The sequence below is a fragment of the Mesocricetus auratus genome, unplaced genomic scaffold, assembly GCF_017639785.1.
Source record: "Mesocricetus auratus isolate SY011 unplaced genomic scaffold, BCM_Maur_2.0 Super-Scaffold_4256, whole genome shotgun sequence".
Lineage (NCBI taxonomy): Eukaryota > Metazoa > Chordata > Mammalia > Rodentia > Cricetidae > Mesocricetus > Mesocricetus auratus.
In genome coordinates this window covers 108,009,445-108,029,727 of record NW_024429182.1, presented here as the reverse complement: position 1 = coordinate 108,029,727, position 20,283 = coordinate 108,009,445, and the positions used below count along the sequence as shown (strand labels likewise).

Sequence of the window (20,283 nt, the reverse complement as noted above, 5' to 3'; positions counted from 1 at the left end):
GGGATTAGTCAGATTTCAATCCCTGAGTTTAGGATGGCTAGATCTCCTGCTCAGGGATTGGTTAGTTTTCTGCACAGGTTAGGGTCAGATTTGGCTCTGGTTTCAGGGCCAAAGTGTGTTTCTTTCTCTGTCCTTTTTAGTCTTTTGGGTGTAGTTTTAGAGCCAGGATGTATTTCTTTCACTGGCTGTGATTCCAGTGACAAAGTGTGTTTCTTTGGCACTGGTTTCAGGGTCAGGGTGCATTTCTTTGGTCCTGGTTGCAGGACCAAAGTGTGTTTCTTTGGCTCTGCTCAAGGTGTTTCTTTGGTTGGACCCTTTTCCCTACAAATTGTCTCCTAGTTTTCTAGAACCATTAACTGCTCAATCAGATGGGGAGCAAGGGAAGGGAAAAGAGGTAAACCTTAAAAGTAACTTTGCTATTAGTGTTTCTGGACAGTGAGAAACAAGGAGAAATTTGAATGAGGAATTTAACATCCCACAGTAGGAATATTTTGAGTGCCTTTCAGATCTCCACTTACAGGCAACTAAAAATGGAGGCCCTACATTAGTTAATGAGAAAGACGTGCGTTAGAGAACCGCAATGAGTAACATGCTAGCAAGCCTTCACATGGTTTAAAATAAGTTCTCCCAAAAAGTCATGAGTTTGGGAGGGCACAGGAGAGATAGACCGTTTACCAGTTAAGAGCACTTGCTCTTCCAGAGATTCCAAGTTCAGTTCCCAGCACCCACATGAAGGCTTGTAACTGCTTGTTATAGGGAAAATGGGGCCAAGCAAAGAAGCCCGCCCTGGCCCTGAAACCAGAGTTAGTGAAAGAAACCCACCCTGGATCTGAAACCAGAGCCAGTGAAAGAAACACTTTATCCCTGAACCCAGAACCTGAGAAACACATCCTGACTCTGAAACCAAAACCAAAGACATGAACTTTGACCCCTAGAACCAGAGCCAGAAAAGAAATATGCCCTGATCCCAAAAATAGAGTCAAAAAGTTCAAAACAAAACAAAAGCATCAACAAAAAAAGGCCAGTAAAAGAAACACAGTTTGGCCCTGAAACCAGAGACAACTCTGCCCCTGACCAACTGAACATGAAACCAACAAATCCTGAGCAGGAAACCAACCAATCCCTGAGCACAAAATCCTGCACCTTAACCCTGAGCCCAGAGCTAGTGAAAGAAACATTTTAGCTCTGAACCCAGAACCAAAGAAATGCACGCTGATTCTGAAACCAGAGGCAAAGAAACACATTTTGGCCCTAGAACCAGAGCCAGTGAAATAAATACACCTTAGCCTTGAAAATAGAGTCAAAAGGCTAAAAAAGGGCCAATGAAAGAAATACAGTTTGGCCCTGAAACCAGAGCCAACTCTGCCCCTGACCAATTAAACCAACAATCGCTGAGCAGGAAAAGTAACCAATCTCTGATCAGAAAATCTTCTCCCTGGGAAAACTCTGCCCCTAAGAAGCCATATATTCTGTTGCAGGCTGTCCTTTCCCACCCTGGCAGAGGCAGCCATTCTCCTGGACTCCTCCTTCCCAAATAAATCTTGAGGTTTGAGTAAAGATCTTTCACTGGTGTGGACCAGAAGAACCTTTGCTGAAAATGCTCCCTTGGTGGGGTGAGCAGAATAAACAGTTACATCTGCTTAGGAATGGAGCAAGAAAAGTAACTTTTCACCAGAGCCAGAGGAGATTGTTGTATGTTCTGCGGGGGTTTCTCGTCCCTTTTAGCAGAGTGAAGCAGATGGAAAAATGGATAGCTCTGCTGGGACATTTTATTAGGGGAAGTGAGAAGAGCTCAGCTGTACCAGCTCTCTCTAGGAGAGGAGCAGGATTGCTACATCCTACAGGGAGACCATCCCCCACTGCATCCCAGCTTCAGGTAGCCTGGCTTCCTGACAAGTCTGGGTACCTTATCCAGCCTCCAGAGCTGTTCTATTGCAGCTCCCGGTGGAGCCTGACTTGCAGACAAGTCAGGATAACTTTCCCACCAGAGCTGTAACACTCAGAATTGTTTGCACTTGTAACTCTAGTCCAGGGAATCTGCTGTCAAGAACACACAATAGTACACATACATGTATGCAAACAAAATACCCACATAAAAAATAAAAATAATACATCTCTTTTTTAAAATAGTGAATTTTGTTTCATATATAGCGTTTAAGCACAGGATGGATGACCATTTATCCAAATGTAAAGGGAATTTTTAGGAGTGGGAGAGTGACTGAACTAGACACTCCTAAGTATTGGTCAGAACTCAGAGACACTCAGGCCTGTTAACAAGGTGTTTAACGACTCTATTACCACCAGGCGGAGTCCCACATGGTTAACAGTTACTTTTGTTGTTGCTGTGAGACCTGACAAAAACAACTTTACAAAGAAAGGGCTTCTTCTTGGCTCACTGTGTGAAGATGCAAGTGGCTCAGAGGTATCCTGTCCAGGAAGGCAGGGTAGCAGGTGCGTGAAGCAGCTGGTGACATCGTGTCTATCAGCAGCAAGGAGAGAGCAATGACTACTGGAGTGCTCAGCTCGCTTACTCTTTTTTTTAATTCAGTCTAGGACCCCAGTCCATGAAATGGTGCTGCCCACGTTTAGAGTGGGTCTTCCCACCTCATTTAGCCCAATCTAGAAACTCTCTTATAGATGCCCAGGCATCATCTGCTAGATGATTCTAGATCTCGTAAAGTTGACTGTATTAGTGTACATCATGATTCCAAACCTGTCAACATGTTACACAATGTGTGCCCAGCCCATGTCTCCAGAAGACTCTCTCTCGTGTCCCTTTGCACCTCTGAGCTCACCGCAGAATAAAGTCTCTAAGTTTGTGTGGAAGAGAAGGGGAGAGTCTGACTTAAGGGAAGCAAAACCAAGCAAGGTGTCCCTTTCAGTTGGGATGTGGTTACCAAGGGCCTGGAGTAGGGCTATGATGGAGAAGGAAAAGAGAAGTGATTCCCAGGATTTGTGAGACCTAGAGAGGCTTTTTGGAAGTGGCTACTGAAAAGACATTTCTTTGGGACTTCCAAAGTCCTGATTTGGATGACGACGACATAACCTTAACTGGGACAGACACAGCATGGGACTAGAAGCAGTTTCAGGGGAAGAGACAGATGTTGTCAGTTCACGAGTTTGAGATGCCTGTGGTTAGCTTACACAGAGTCGCAGCTGGCTTGGTGAGTGCGTGGGTTTAGAGCCTGGAAATGACATCATTTCTAATCTGGATGCCTTTTAAACCTGAAACACAATTATCCTGGAGTTCAGGGGAAGCCAGCATTTCCTGTTTCTCTTTCTTGGTATACTAGCTTGTGCTGTTAAGTGCACTGTTAAATAAATTCCTGAGGATGGTTGAGAAGTAAATATCACAGCCCTTGAGATTCTGGGAATAGTTTTTTTTTTTTTTTAGTTTCCTTTAAATCTAGTTGAGTGGAATATAGAATAACAAGTTCAAAAACATTCTCTGTCTGAACTACATTGTTGACACCAGGGCTGGTTTGCTGATCATCCATTCGGCCTCCTTTTGTTGGCCATTCTCAGCAATCAGGAATTTTCTTCTACTGCTTCCCTGATGATTCCTTCTGCTTTATCTTCCTAGAATTCATGTTTCTTGGATGCTGTGCCTCTTACATTAGTGATGTGTCTCTCCCTGTCCTGAGAGAGTGCACTCTGCATCCTATTTTATATTTGATTATTTGGGTCTTAACAGATACTGTTTTACAAATAAACTGACTCTCATTTTTTATATTAATAAAAGCCCTTTTCAATTTTCTGAAATCCCCTCTAGCATCTTTTAGGTTAGGGACAGCCTTTATTGCTAGTGCTTGCTTCTGGTCTCCTTAGTTCATCTGGTTTTTCTCTTCCATTTGTCCCAGTGTTCTTAGTGATCCTTCAGTCATATTAACCAGGGTGTAAGGCAGTGGTTCTCAATCTGTGGATTGTGACCCCTCTAGGGGTCACCGAAGACCATCTGAAAACACATATTACTGATGGTCTTAGGAGCTGAGACAGGCTTCTTTATCCATCCCAGGCAGGTTCGCCCACCTAAGTCCTATCCAGTACCTGGAACTGTATGAAGGGGTCACAGCTTTGGAAGGTTGAGAACTACTGACTGAAGGAACGGTGGTGTTTACACAGGACTGTTCTCATCCTGAGTTTCTCCTCAAAATGAGAGAGTACACCAAAGTCTGTAAATACGGCATGTCAGGGCAGGGGAACTATTTTGGATTGAGAAATAAGGAGCAGGATATTTAGATTGTGTCCTCATGAATGTCACAATTGGAAACATAATTTTTCCCATATAAATGCCTCACATCTATGCTAGAAACTGTATGAGTATTCTCATGGGAAATCCTGCAGGTTGCTAGGCCAAGGATAGCCTCTTTGGTCTGTGTGAAGGAAATGGCACTGAGTCCTAGGGATGCTGGCAAGTTCTTGTTTTCTGCTCCTGTTCCCATCCCTCCCACCTACAGCACACAGACTCTGATCAGAGGCTCCCGCAGGCTTCCCAAACAAATTGAATTTTGCGCTTCCCCTGGAGCACACTTACATCTGGACCAAATGTTACATCTGCCATTTTCACCCAACAGCTTACTTCCACACTTTTTTTTGTCTGCCAGAAAAATTTTGAAACCTCACCTGTTAGTCATTATACCTGTTGTCTTTGTAGATGGGATCTTTATTGTATCTCTATAATTTTATTTCAGAGGGCCTTTAGGTGAAACAAGATAGCATCCTGAGCCACAATATAATTCACAGTTTCATATAACTGCTTCTAAATTAAAAGTGTATATGATTCATCCCCTCCATGAGTAAGTATATCTATATTAGTAGACATTCCTTAACATTCATTCATTTAACAGCTGTTTTCGATAAGCAAAGATTATTTTTCAGGTATTATAGACATATAGTTAAAAAGATATTGCTTTCTGGGTGGTGGTGATACACGCCTTTAATCTCAGCACTCAGTAGGCAGAGGCAGGAGGATCTCTGTGAGTTCAAGGCCAGCCTGGCTGGTCTACAAAGTGAGTTTCAAGACAACTAGCACTGTTACACAGAGAAACCCTGTCTTGGAATACCAAAAAAAAAGGGAAGAAAAAGGAGGAGAAGGAGAAGAAGAAGAAGAAGAAGAAGAAGAAGAAGAAGAAGAAGAAGAAGAAGAAGAAGAAGAAGAAGAAGAAGAAGAAGAAGAATTTCAATTTTTTGTCAAGAATTCAGCAATGCAAGAAAACACTGAGGAAACTGGGGTTCATAGGTTGTGCTGAGAGAATTATGAAATGATTCACAAGGAAATTGGTCTTCAAAGTCTGCACCCAAAGAGTTACTTTTCCAGGCAGTTAGAGTAAAGATTACTAGAGAGCAGAACAGAGTGACCTGCATGTACAACATGAAGAAAACAGAACAATTCCAAATAACAAAGACTAATCAGATCAAAACAGAGACAGTATAGAGCCTGCTGTAGAAGTCTTTACTGACCACATCCAACAAACTGCCGTACAGCACTAACCCTGGGAGCAGGTCCCGGCTCAGCAGTAACCGTGAGTTCTTACACACTTATGTGAGGGGATCAGGGTGGAAAGAGACACATGCTGCAAGGACATCTTGGTCACAGGCAAATGGCTGTGCTGTGGGTTTGTTTTTGGACCACAATACAATACCCTACAGAGTCAGGTGGTGGCGGCACATGCCTTAAATCCCAGCACTTGGGAGACAGAGACAGGCAGATCTCAGTAAGTTCAAGGCCAGTCTGGTCTACAAAGTGAGTGCCAGGACAATCAGGATTGTTACACAGAGAAACTCTGTCTCAAAAAACAAAAAACAAAAAGCAAACAAACAAACCCTCCAAACGCAATACCCTACAGATTAGAGGGACCACTTCAAGAGTCACCAGTATAGGGAAGAGACCAGATCACTTCCTCTAGAGCTGAAAGGCAGAGGGAGCCAGGATCCAAAAGGAACTGGGGTCTAAGTGTGAGCTGGCCACCAGCTTGCAAAAGATAGTGTAAGCCATTCTGCCCTGTGCATTAGGTCAGGGGGAGAAAAGGATTTCTAGAAGGCTGAACGCACTTGCAAAGGATGATGTGTTACCCAGGGTGACTTCAAATAAGAACCAGGATGATCCTTTAGCTTTGCCAGCCACCCAGCAGGAGGCAGGCTCCTGAGAAGCACTAGCTGGATTTTAGGACACAGTGATATTTGGCACATTGGGTGTGTAGTAGGGATTAAGCAACTAAATTATTTCTGGTTATTATTGAGATCATTTATGGCATTTGGTGAGTAACAATATAATAGGATTAGGTTTTACTTGGACATTCCTTTATGCCAATAAAAATTCCATGCTTGTCCTATGACTTCAACTTTATAATTAAAGGTCATTGCCAGTTCAGGAAAAAAAATAGGAAGAATTATTTTGATACATTCTACTTACTTCTTTTTTTAGCCAGTCATTCTCCCAGATCTCTCGGTAGTTGCTCCTGTCGATGAGCCTTACAGCATTCTACAAGAAAAAGTTTTGTATGAAGGAACAATTGTCATAAGGTGACACACAATGTCAGCGCTGGTGGGACAGGGTTTGTCTCCACCTTTGTTTTAAATCATATCCCCAGCCTGATATGTACAGTCTTACACACAAGACTTTTATAGCTGATGGCACTGTAGTTTTTGTGTGTGTGAGATGGTTTCATATGAATATCATGTTTCAAATCAGACATTCAGTTACTAAGGGACAAAACCTCTTTTTTAAAAATCTATTTTTAATATTTTAGATTTATTTTATGACTTTATGTATATGAGCGTTTTGCCTTCATGCATGCATGTGTACCATATGCCTGCTTGGTGCCCACGGAGGTCAGAAGAGGGCACCAGATACCCTGGGGCTAACGTCGCAGATGGTTTCAAGATGTCATGAAGTTTCTGGGAATCAAAACTCTGTCCTCTGGGAGAGCAACAAGTACACCCAATCGCTGAGTCAACTCTCTAACCCAAGATAAAACATTTTAAAAGGAAAAAAACCTAAAAGAACATAGTAAACATGCAACAAAAGAAATAGGAGCTGAAGAAATAGCACATCTGGTAAGTGCTAGCAGTACAAGCATGAGGGTCTGGGTTCAATTCCCAGCACTCACGTAAAAAAACAATCAGATGTTAGTGCGAGATGGCTTAGCGGGCAAAAGCACATACCGTATCAGCTTGACAACTTGAGTTCCATCCCCAGAACCAACAGCGGAAAAGAATCAAATCCCAAAAGTTGTCTGCTGACCCCTATGGGAGTGCCATGGCCTGTGTGCACCCACACACATAACTTAAACAAACAAACAAAAAACCCATGGACATGGCAGTGTGTTTGCAGCCCCAATTCTGGGGAGACAGACAAGTGAGGGGCCCTGGGCCTCACCGGCCACGCATTGAGCTCCAGGCCAGTGAAAGTTTGGTAGACAGCTCCTGAGGAGCAACACCCTAGGTTGGTTGTTGGCCTCTGCATGTATATGTGTGCACAGATCCATGCATGCACACATGAACTTGCACACATATAAATAAGAAAAAATATCCTACATTGTGAGCATGGACAGAAATAATAGTATGTTAAAGATAAGTTGATTTGTTAAGCTTTTGCAAGTAAACTGTTTTTCAATGAAGAAAACCACTTTAGATCATGTTTATTAAATTCAGAGACAACATTCATTTCCTAGAAATGTTTATATTCCAGTTATAACTAATAACTCACATTTCCACCACCATAAAATATCATTAATTTTTGGATTATTTATTTTATTTTGTGTACAGATGTTTTGTCTACATGTGTATGTGCACCATGTGTGTGCCTGGTTCCCAAGGAGGCCAGCAGAGGGCATAGGATCCCTTGGGACTGTGGTTATGGATGGTTGTGAGCCACCATGTGGGTGCTGGGGATCAAACCCAGGTCCCCTGTAAGAGCAACAAGTGCTTTTCCACCTCTCTAGCTCCTTCTGAGGTTTTTCTCTCATAAAATATCATCTGAACAAAATCTGAAGGAGGTCCTAACTGAGATTAGATGGCTTGTTACTTAATTCACTAACAGTGGAGCAGTGGTTTTTAACTTTAGTTATATCTCAGAACCTAATGAAAACTGGAAAATCCATAAACCAGGGCGATATCCCAGAGTAATTACATTGGCATCTTTGCAGGTGGGACCCAGGCACCATGAGGGTGATACATGAATGTCTAGTTAAGATTGTACAGCGCAGAACTCAGGAAGGTACAAAAGTCATATGATACTGTTAAAGAAACTGAATAGGAATTCACTTGCTCCGTGTGAGATAAAATACCACTTAAATAAGCTTGTTTAACATTCTATATACTTAACACTATATTTAAGGTAATGGTGTCTGCTTTATACATTAGAAAACAGAAGTCTGGGAACATGAAGTCATGGATCCTGTTCTACAGCTCGTATATACTGGGACAGCACAGTCAACTATTTAACTGTGGAAACCAAGGCTTCTGTTTTGTTTGGTGGAAGTGATGGTGTTTCTATGTTTATAGTGCTGTGGGTCAAACCCAGGGCTGCGCACATGCTAGGCAGGTGCTCCATCGCTAAGCTGCATCCTAACCCCCATGCTTGCTTTCTGAGACTGGGTCTGGCTATTTAGATCATGGTCCTCCTGCCGCAGCCTTCTGAGTGTTGGGCTTACAAGAATGTTCAGCCATGACCTCAAACAGGCATGTGCTACCATGGCTCTACATGAAAGAATAGGGGAAGTTTTGCTTCAAGAGAATTGACACGTACCTGTGTGGCCCATTCCTTTCTTTGGTCCAGTTGTATCAGTGTTTCTCTGATTATTCGCTTTCTAGCATCTTCTAGAGTGATTTTATACTGTTCTTTAAAAGGAAATTACAAGCCTTATTGGGGCTAATCGGAGGTAAACTGTGATGTTTATAAATTTTACATTTCATGACTCTCTTCCCTCTACACACATCTCACCCCACCCCCAAATTCTCAAGAATATTATTTTTATGAAACATTTAGTTCAGAAGAATGCCCCAATAATTTGCTAACATCTTAGTTTGAATTATCTAAGGTCTCCAAGGATGTTTGTATTTTCAAAGGATTCTCTCTGCAGAGGGAGAATTTGAAACAATACTTGTATAACATCTGTCCTTTGGATCACTCAGGAGTGGGTGGGTTTTAATTTCACTGCAGGCATATATCTGTTTGAACCTCATGGTGTTCATCTCTAACTAACTAGATTATCAACATTACTGGCATGTGGTTCCTTGTGCAAGGAAGACGCAGTGAGGAGAGGGGGAGGGGGACTGGAGGCAGGAGAACTCAGACTGTACTGAGCATCCAACAAGGCAGCCGACAGAGATTAGGTGCAGGAATTCTATCCTCCAGGATTTTCTTTAAAAAAAAAAAAGACTTGTTTGCGAATAGGTCTACATGTCAGCACACGTGTGGATGTCAGAGGGTAGCTTGGGGGGTCAGTATCCTTCCACCTTGTTTTTGGAACAGGGTCTCTTGTTTCTGCCACTCTGCATAGGAGAGAATCCTCCTGTCTCAGTCTCTCTTCTCCAAGTAAGAATGCTAAGATTACAAATGCATGCCCCAGCACCCAGGTTTTTAAGTAGATTCGAGGAATCGAACTCAGGTTCCAGGTTTGTGTAGCTTCTACCCACTGGGTCGTTTTTCCAATCCTATTTATTATTAATGATAGAGCAAAGATGAAAAGTTTAAGCCTCCAAAGGTGCTTAGGGGCCACATAAGCAGTGCTTCTTGGAAATGAAAATGGAGCACAATGGTGTAAGTCTGTTTCAGAAAGGGGAGAGAGACGAAGCTGCATAAGGGAGTCCAGTTCCTCCCTCCCCCAACAGTTGTTAAGCTCTTTACTCAAGATGCTGTTGAAGACACTAGGAATGTTGCTGATTAAGCCAGACAAAGACATCTGCCCTCAGCCACGCACATTTTCAAGAGGAAGCCAGACTTCAAGTAAGAAAACTATTATTTCAGGTGGTGATGTGTGTGATAAGATCAAATCCTCTGTTTCAGATATGAGGAAGTATTTGGGCAGAGTTTAGACAAGTGATATAGTCAGCAATGAGGCAACTGTACTTCTCCAAATGGTTTAATGTGACAATAGTCACACTTAGTTGTTCATAGTAGCATCTATGACGTATATCCCATCAGTTGTGTTTTGTGTATACCATATGCAAGAGGTTGAAAGTCAAGGTGTACTTTTCCACATGGATAACGTTGGAAATCATGTTTGCTAGAGTTTTGGACAGATGCACAGAGCCTTATTTAACTTACTAATTAAATAAGTGTACCATACTAAGACTGCTGTAGACCCTAACTGCCATTCAGGGCTCTGTTTCAAGGGGGAAATTTGCTTTTTTGTTGTTGTTGCATGTGAAGTATTTATTTTCTGGAAAAAGTTTTTCAGCAAATTGTAACAAATTTTATCTTTGAAGCTTAGACAATCTTTTTAGCCTCAATTGTTTTTATCTTTTTTAATGTTTTCAATTGAAATAGAATTTTATCACTTCTTCCTTTGCTTTCCTTCCTCAATCCCTTCCCAGTTATCCTCCTCAAACCCTCCCATGTTCCCACTCTCAAGTTAACATGATAGCTTTGATGATATTTGTTGAACACACAGATGTGATGTCCATGTGTGCATGTATGTATATATGTATGTATGCATGTATACCGCCTGCTGAGTACATTTTTGTTGTTGCTGGGTGTATGGTTTCAAGGCTGACCCCTTTGAGCAACCAATAAGGGGGCTCATTCATGGGAGATGCTAATTCTCCCTCTCCCAACAGTCAATAGTTCCTTGTCTAGGATGGAACCCTGTGAAATTGGGGGCATTTTCTTAACAGAGTGAGGCAGCTACAGCAGAACTCTGGGATCTTGGGCTGATGGGATGGGAATGGCAGATGTGGTCCTCCAACAGCCAAACTAAGAGTGCTGCTAGGGGACGAGGAAGCTGAGCAAGTTATGCCACCCTCCCCTGTACCTTGATTTTATAGCACTTTCCCTATTAGATGAGACAGCTGGAAGGGAAATGACTCCTGGGCATTTTTGTGTTCCTGCTCCCCTGGACACAAGATATTTTGAAAAACGTGTTTTGAAGAAAACCGAGTGTGGTAAACTGCCAACCTTTGGTGGGCAGCGATCGGAGACGTTGGCACCTGAGTTATGGCAGCCAGTAATGGCTCTTCAGGAACAGCTAAGGTAGAGAGGGGAGTGGAGGCAATTAAGAGAGGAAAGCACAACCCAGTGGTGGGCAGGGGTCAGGACAGGGCCTCTGACAGAGTTGAGCAAGCCTGTGTGAAGTATAAAGAAGAGAGCTAGGCAGGTTTGGGGAGCTAGGCTAGCTTGATGTCTGGGAAGTGAGAATGGAGGAGGTCTGTGTCATTCTAGATGACAGACGCTCATCCACACAGTGTCTTTTCTTCACTTTCATTTGGAGTATCATGGCTATTAACTCTTCCAGCCCAACTCATGATACTTCTTTCTTTGATCTAGGCTCTAGCCCATCAGGTTAATGCAATCTTTAAATTCAGTCATCTCAGAGTTGCTGTGGGTTGGAACTTTAGCTCTCATCTATTTTTCATTCTTAGCATCTCAAAGAAATTGTAAAACCTGGAATTGGGATAACGTGGCAATTCGTTGCTATACATTACCCAAAGTGGATAACCAAATATATTCTGAAGGTCTAGTTCCATTTCCGTATTAATACTAAAAAAGCAAAACTAACATGTTACCTTGTTCCAAACTCTAAATAGCACCCTATGGATTGCTTTTTCTTAAAAACAGAGTGGAGTGCACAGCACATGGGCATTGTGAAAACCTCCTGGCTGCCTTTTGTGATTCGGTTGGTTCTTCCTGTAGCTGGGACCCTTACTGACTACTCACTGTTGAAGGCAGCCAAAGAAAACAAGGGAGCCTCCTTGGAGAAGTCTGAGACACCACAAGTAGACACTTGAGAGACTGTTGAGTCTGTGCTTTAAGCCTGGTGACTGTTGGGCTGTCTAATGTACCGTGGTCACTTCTGAGAAGCGAACCCCAAACCACACAGGCTAATGCTTGTTGCCAACACTGTGCTTCCCAGCTGTCTCTGACTCTGGTTTGGTTTCATCACCCACTGCCTATGGGTGTCTGTAGTGTGGTCCTTTACTTATTCGACTGATCCCGTCTCCAGCTCATGTCCAATCCCCGGTCCTCATTAGCAGTCAAGGCTGACTGACTCTCCTGCCATCAGAGTGTTTGTCTCGGTTCTTCAGAAGACTTCCTCTCCCCTTCCCTGCGATACTGCATCTGTAGTTTTTTGATGCAGGGGACACAGTGTCCATTGAAATTGGTAACAACTTTTCCTTTGGTCCTTGGTCCTCAGTACCCACCCACCTCCAAGGCACCCAACTCAAGCACCATCGTTGTGGGAATTCATTCAGGCGATAGCTTTTGGGGTACAGGCCCATTTGGGCGTGGTCTGAGGTGCTATGTGTGGACTGACAAGCAGAGAGAAGTAGCATACTCAGTCTCTTGTGTGGTGATCTGAGATCTGATTGCAGCTTCCAGCACCCCTGGCTAGAAGACTGTGAGGGCTCTCTACTTTATTGTCATTGAGTATTCCCCAAATAAATATTTGATATCCTCGTATTTCAGCTCTCGAGGACTCAATCAACTTAATGCCCATACAGCATCTCAGGTTTTTGTGGTCTCACAGCTAGTTTTCCTGTCTTGATAATGATTTGGGGAGTGCCCTGGATTTCATCTATTAAACATGGGCCTTCTTCTCATCATTTTATTGAATTTGAATGAACTCTGTTGCAACTGACCTGACATTTTCTCTGCATTCTCTTTGACAGTATCGATGTCATTTTGTAAGGAAATAATGAGTTGAGCGTGCTGTTCACTCCCTACATTCTTGTACTCTTCCCAATATTCCTTTTCACTGAGTTTTTCAAGAAATAGTTTCTCAGCATCACTTATTTGTATGCGCATTTCTGTTAGAAAGAAAAGCAAGGCACATGTCATTTCCATCATCCTCGGAACCGTTATATGGTACAGTCTGTCTTCACAGTTAAAGTCTGATGCTAAAATGCAATTAATGCACAAATGCCGTATGTGCAATTTTAGGAAATCTACACTATTAAAATTATTATCTGTCCCTCATGACAAATCTAAGTAAAATTAAACTTTTAGCTTTAAAGTAGATACATGGTTTAGGACTATGCAAATGAAGGATTATATGTGCCTAGGAACCCACAAACTTAAATCTATGATTGTTTCAGCAGGGTCCTATTTGCTCAAGTCTTCATGTCTTATGATGGCTTTTTATTTTATGGTGTATGTGTGTTTTGCCTAAATGTATGTCTGTGTACCTCATGCATACCTGGTACTCGAGGAGTCCAGATGACATCAGATCCTGGAGTTACAGATGATTGTAAGCCACCAAGTAGGTGCTGGGAATTGAATCTGGGTCCTCTGAAAAACACAGGCTCAACTGCTAGCCAATTCTCTACTGCTCCCTGCCCCCTACAAATTCTGATGTAGAGTGGCTTTTTCCAGTTATTAACACCTCTGGGCAAAAGTGATTTAAAGCCCTTGGCAGAGGCTAACCTTGAGCTTCTAATTCCCCGACCCAAGTGCAAGGATTACAGGAATGCCACCAAGCTCAGTTTTGAAAGTCACTTTTATCAGTCAGTTGTTTGATTTGATCATTGAAATTTCTGTTTTGGGCTTTTCTTTTGAGAAATGCTAGCATAGGACAGTCAGAAACATGTCTTCTCTCTCATTTCTCCACATTGTAATACTGCAGAGTTCTCCAATTAAATACCCACCAATACTGAACTATTCAAACCTAAGCTTTTTGGCCTACCCTGGTAACTTGCTAAGCATGATTCAGTTCATAGGCCCAAGTATAACATTGTTGAAAGCCTGAATGTGGGAAGCAGTGCTCAGAGTCATGTGCAGTGAACCTCACAGTGGCTTGGCTCACCCCTCATTGGAGAGTCTTTTGAAGGCAACACTGTACTAAACATCCCTGCAAATCTGGCCTTCTTAGACCTGGAAATTAGCTGGTTGGCTCAGTAAATGTTTCTTTATGGGATGTCCTGAGTTCAGAGTTCTAAGGGACTCTGGGCATGGTTTTCCTAGATACACATAAGATCATAAATCCCCTAAACAGTACTTGTTAATGTCTAAACAGTTAGGAAAGCAAGATGGGCAACTGTCCTCCCATTTGGCAGAGTGCTACTGTCTGAATTCTTGTTACCTTTTGCTCTTGAGGGGAGGACTGGTAGATTTCGTTGAAGTTTTAGAGAGAGAGATGGAGATACAGGCTGGCTTGCTTGACTCCCCTCCCCCTTCCTTTCCTACCTACTTGGATTTTATCCACTTGAACATGTTCTAGCTAAAAACTGGGAGGCAAAGGCTCCCGCAGTGCTTCTCAGATCTTCCTGAGCACCAGAGATCCCCAGGAGCTTGTGAAAGTGCAGAGTCTGCCATCCAAGCATTAACCAGGCCCAGTTCTGCTTAGCTTCCAAGATCAGACTAGATGGGGTGCATTCAGGGTGGTATGGCCATATCTCTCCACAGTTGAGGGCCTCTGGTGGGGGGTGTGGGGGTGTGGGGGTGGGGTGGGGGTGGGGGTGGGGGGGCATGTGTGGGGAAGGACTCAGTTTTCTTTAAGGGCTGGCCATTGGGAGTTTGACCAAGCTCTAGTGAGAATGTGAGCAACACAGATTGAACTTTTTTTTCATTGTCTTCTTTTTTGGGAAAGGAAGTCAAAGGGCTTGCAGGGGCAACCTGGGAGGATTGGGAAGTGAGTGTGATTAGGGTACATATGTGGAATTCCCAAACTGTCAAAGATACTATGTGGGGAAAAATGCACATGTTGATTGAGAAGGCCTGGGCAGGGCCTGAGAGTCATCGATTCTAAGAAGCTCCCTCATGACAAGGTTCTTCCAAGGGGCTTCCTGACATGCATGCAGCTGTCATAGAAGTTCTCTCCTGAGGCAGCTGCTGTCTCACTTTCCCTCTCTTCCTTGTCTCTGTGGCCTCCCTCTTCTATAGACCTGTGGGAAAACCTCCTAAATTCTCTCGGTTGATGACTGATGTGGAAGGGCCCAGCCCATTGTGGGTAGTGTCATTACTGGGTTAGCGGTCCTGAGTGGTGCGAGACAGCAGGCTGAGCAAGCCACCAGGGGTGAGTCAGTGAGCAGCACTCTTCCATGGCCTCTACTTCAGTTCCTGCCATGAATTCCTTCAGAGATGGACTATGACCTGAGAGCTGTAATAAACCCTTTCCTCCCCATGTTGCTTTTCGTCATCATGCTTTGTCACAGCCATAGAAACCCTGAGACAGCACAGCACCCCTGTGCTTCAAGCCTCCATACTAACAGGTGCACCTCAACTGGAGCCGTTGCCAGAAAGCAGTTTAGCCAGAGCACCTGAGCAGCCATTGTGATGTCATTGCCAACTCAAGGGATCATTGTCAAAGGGGTTTTGGCAATGTCAGCAAGGAGTGACGGATTAAAGAACAGATATAAGATACATGCATATCAAAACTACACATGTGCTTTAACCAGAAGGGTCATGCATTTCCAATAGTAAGAGTAGGTCTGTGTCTTCTGCTGCCATCCACAGAATCATTTTCCTAATTCCCCTTTCTCCATTCTAAACTCTCTTTCTCCAATCCAACATGGCGTCCATGATTATACTCACTTTATCATGTCCAAATCTAAAGCAAAGGTAAAAAGCCAATGAAACCCTTCAACAACAGAACTTTTTAAAAAAGAACAACCCCCATGAGAGCTCAGGGCTCAGGACACAGTTGGGGCTGGAGGGCAGATGGATTCCATTCCTGGCCTTGCTCATTGCCCTAGTCCTCCTCCTCACATGACCTTTGCCCACTTCATTCTCTCCTTCTCCTCTCCGTATCCCTGTAAGAACTGTGGCTGTGGTAGAGATGACGCCATCAGAAATGCAGTCGCAACATTTTGAACACATTGGGACACAAAGGCATTAAGTCACGAATGAAGGCATTAAGTCACGATCGTTTTCCAAGTTCCTGACTTACCTTTCAAGTTTTTCTCCTGCTCCCTTTCAAACTGCCACTTTTCCTTCATGGCTTCTTCCACATCCTCTCTCGTCACCACTGGGGTGCCTTCCGACTTCTCCTCACTCAGTTCACTTAGGAGGTTATTTATGTGCCACTTCTGTTCGTCTTTCAGGCGTCTATTCTGCCATAGAAATCGACAGTAGTTAAAGACGTCTGCTCAGCTGTTGGCACTGTTTACCCAGAACACAGGCGTGCACCAAGGCTTGCAAAGTGAGAAGAAACGTTTAATTAGCTAAGATATACAGTGCTGCTTCCAAGACATGCAAGATTCAAAATCAATAAAATCCGTCAGTGCAATAACCATCAATAGAATGTTGTATTTTTAAGAATATGCTCCCAATATACCAGTTTATCACCCTCCCACAGGCTCCATGAACAATTATGCCAAATCTTGGAGCTACTTATTTTTTTTAACTGTGCGAGTTTTTATTCTTGCAAAGAAAATACTGACACTTAATATCTGCCCCTGAAATACCTGTCCAGAAGTCACCAATTCTTAATATTCAAGAAATCAACAAGTTTCATGCATGTTTAAATCCTTTCTGAAAGGAGGGATTGTGAGCATCTGATAGTATGTTTTTTTTTCTCCAGATTTATTTTGGTAAAAAAAATCAGATATAACCTTTCAAAAATTACATTAATGTTTAACATGCATTCAAATAACTTTCTTTTTTTTCCAGTTTAAATTTAGATAAGAAACGAGGTTGCTTCACAAGTCAGTTCCAGGTCCCGCTCCCATTCCCTCCCCTCCTCCCATGCCATCCCCCCCCCCCCGTTATCCCCTCATTCCCCCAGGGAGGGTGAGGCCCTCCATGGGGGTGTCCATAGTCTGTCATTTCATATAGGGCAGGGCCTAGACCCTTCCCCAAGAGTTCAGGGTGAGAGTGCACCTCACATTGTTCTATGGGAGTCCAAAGTCCGTGTGTATACTTGGGATGGGTACTGATCTGCTGCCCAAGGCTCAATAGGTTCCCTAGGCCTCCTCATTGACACCCAAATTCAGGGGGTATTGATCAGGCCCATGCTGGATTCCCAGGCTGATGCCTGGGATTCAAGAGTTAACCTTTGTCTGGTCAGCTGTTTCTGGGGGTTAAACCAGCCCAGTCTTAATCCCTTTGATCATCAGTCCTCCCTCTCTGTTACTGGCTTTCTTGAGTTCAGCTCAGTACTTAACCGGCCACTAAATGAAGTTTCTGTTTCCCAGACTCTCTGGCCATAGGATTATAGGCTGGCACTCCCCAGATCTATGTCTAAAATCCATATATGAGAGAGTACATGCCATGTTTCTCTTTTTGTGACTGGGTTACCTCACTCAGGATGGTTTCTTCTAGTGTCATCCATTTGCCTGCGAATCTCATGATTCCATTATTTTTTTCTGCTGAATAGTACTCCATTGTGTAGATGTACCACATTTTCTCTATCCACTCTTCGGGTGAGGGACATCTAGGTTGCTTCCAAGTTCTGGCTATTACAAATAAAGCTGCTATGAACATAGTGGAACAGACATCTTTGTTGTATGAATGGGCATCTTTTGGATATATGCCTAAGAGTGGAGTTGCTGGGTCATGTGGTAGGTTTATTCCCATTTTTCTGAGGAATCTCCATACTGATTTCCAAAGTGGCTGAACCAGTTGGCACTCCCACCAGCAATGGAGGAGTGTTCCCCTTTCACCACATCCTCTCCAGCATAAATTGTCATTGGTGTTTTTGATTTTAGCTATTCTGACAGGAGTGAGATGGTATCTCAGAGTTGTTTTGATTTGCATTTCCCGGATGGCTAAGGATGTTGAGCACTTTCTCAAGTGCCTCTCAGCCATTTTAGACTCCTCTATTGAAAACTCTCTATTTAGTTCTGCAGCCCACTTTTTAATTGGGTCCTTTGCTGTTTTGGAGACTTGCTTCTTGAGTTCTTTGTAAATTTTGGAGATCAACCCTCTGTCAGATGTGGGATTGATTAGTGAATATTTTTTCCCATTCTGTGGGCTGCTTTTTTGTCTTGCTGACTGTGTCCTTTGCCTTACAGAAGCTTCTCAGTTTCAGTAGGTCCCATTTATTAATTGTTGATCTCACTGTCTGTGCTACTGGTGTTATGTTCAGGAAGCTGTCTCCTGTACCAATTCGTTCAAGGGTACCACCCACTTTCTCTTCTAAGAGGTTCAGTGTGGCTAGATTTATGTTGAGGTCTTTGATCCATTTGGACTTAAGTTTTGTGCATGGCGATAAACATGGATCGATCCGCATTCTTCTACATGTCAGTCTCCAATTATGCCAGCACCATTTGTTGAAGATGCTTTCTTTATTCCATTGTATATTTTTTGGAGCTACTTATTTTGAAACTCCCATCAACCCTGTTCTTCGGTAGTCTCGCAACTTAGTCATCTACCACATGCCAGGCTGTGTGCTGGGCACTTGAGTGGTATCATTAACAACATAGAAAAAGGTCCCGCTTTTGTGGAAACTCCATTATTCTTCAGTTTTGTCACAAATGACCCTATTTTCTTCCCGTCTTTTAGGAAGACAGTTATTCACCATTCCAGACTTTACACTTGAAATAAAAGTCATGTTATTCTTGTGGGTGTATGATCCACACCAACCTGCCCTACAATAATTACCACTATGAGGTTTTTTTTACAGTGAAGTCAGTGGCACCAGAAAATGACTTGAATTCATGAGAAAACACAGGGGCAGCAATTTGAGCAACGGCATAGGTAAACCTGAAACTTAAGTAATTCTACTTTTTGAAATTATTTTATTTGAAAAACTGTAGAGCAATAAATATAAACTTCCATTTCATTACCAACCAGCCAATCACAATTTGTAAAGTGTGTTTTGTATGATAAGACATCTGAAGAGGGAGGGCATAGAGCAGCAGCTTTGTGTGTTATAGAGACTGAGTTGGTATTAATTTTAACTAGATTACTATACATTAGAATGTTAATTAGAACCCCAAGAAAGTCACTAAGAAAATAAAATGTAGTAACAATATAATAGTTTAAAGGGTGCATTGGAAAACATGCAACATAAGAAACAGTAATGGAGGAAGAAAAGTAAGAAGAACATGAAACAGAAAACTAAGAGCAAGAGGTGGGTGTGGTGGCACACGCCTGGGGTCCCAGCACTTGGGCCGCAAAGGGAGGAAAAGAGACGGCTCAGTCCTGACCTGCCATGCTTGCCACACCTGACGTAGGAGCGCGGGCGCTGACTGCGGAGCATGTGCACTAGCCCCTTTGAGGGCAACTCATTCCTCTTCCATGCATTGGATCACACCGTGTGGGGCCTCCAATTTATCGACAGTTTTATCACTCTCACTGCCCACCTGTGCCTGCTGTGTTTCATTCTTGTCACAAGTACCGACCGCTGTAACAGCGTCAGAGTCACGGACATATCGCCAGAAGCTTGTCATGTCCCACAAACCAGTGTGGAATGGACAGGGGCTCTCATTTCACAAGAGAGAAACTGAGGCCGATGCCAAATTTTGCCAGAAAGATATCACTAGGAAGTTGTACAGTCAGGATGCAAACTCAGGACTCTGACACCAGGTTCCATGACAATGTAAAGATACAGCTTTTAAAAACAAAATTGAAATCTGGTATGGTACACATGTATAACGCTAGCATTCAGGGGGTTGGGTGAGGAGAATCATGAGTTCAAGGCTAGGCTGAGTGGTAGAGTGCAATTCTGTATGGGGCGGGGGATAAACAAAAAAGCCAAATAAAAGAGTTAACTGTGGAAATTTCCATATCGTACAAAGTCAATCAGTGAAGAAGGTCTGTATTGGCTCTCTTTGTGGCTGTTAAGTCTGAGGGCACAACTTTGGCTCGTTATCATTTTCTGCTAACATGTAGTGTTTCTATATTATATTGAAATATATATTAATATGAATAGTCATCATCCCCTTGCTATTCGTATTAATCTTATTTTTAAACATTTTGATGCATGTATGTATGTATGTATGTATGTATGTATGTATGTGTATGTATGTATGTACATGCCTGGACGAATGCCACAGAGCACATGTAGAGATAAGAGGACCATTGTAAGAGTCGGTCACTCTGTCCACCATGTGGCTTCTGTGGATCAAACCTGGGTTGCCGAGCTTGGTAGCAGGTGCTTTTACCTACTGACTGAGCCGGTGACCCTTAACCTGACTTTTACAAAGTAATCTGTAAGTATTCCCTTGATAATTTTAATAACT

The 20,283-nt window shown here is 43.0% G+C and overlaps 1 protein-coding gene across 4 annotated transcripts in view; it reads right to left on the bottom strand.

The window, feature by feature from the left end:
* The window catches only part of Ccdc83 (coiled-coil domain containing 83), a 42,249-nt gene that overhangs the window by 9,340 nt on the left and 12,626 nt on the right, over positions 1-20,283 (bottom strand). For 3 of the 4 annotated variants that reach the window (XM_040728644.1, XM_013116286.3, XM_040728653.1), the window contains 4 exons: positions 16,047-16,209; positions 12,802-12,969; positions 8,750-8,841; positions 6,413-6,481 (listed from right to left, as the gene is read on the bottom strand). In XM_040728644.1, the coding sequence (XP_040584578.1) occupies positions 6,413-6,481; positions 8,750-8,841; positions 12,802-12,969; positions 16,047-16,209 (492 nt within the window). The remainder of the gene's footprint in view (positions 1-6,412; positions 6,482-8,749; positions 8,842-12,801; positions 12,970-16,046; positions 16,210-20,283) is intronic. The other variant, XM_040728657.1, reaches the window with a different exon arrangement.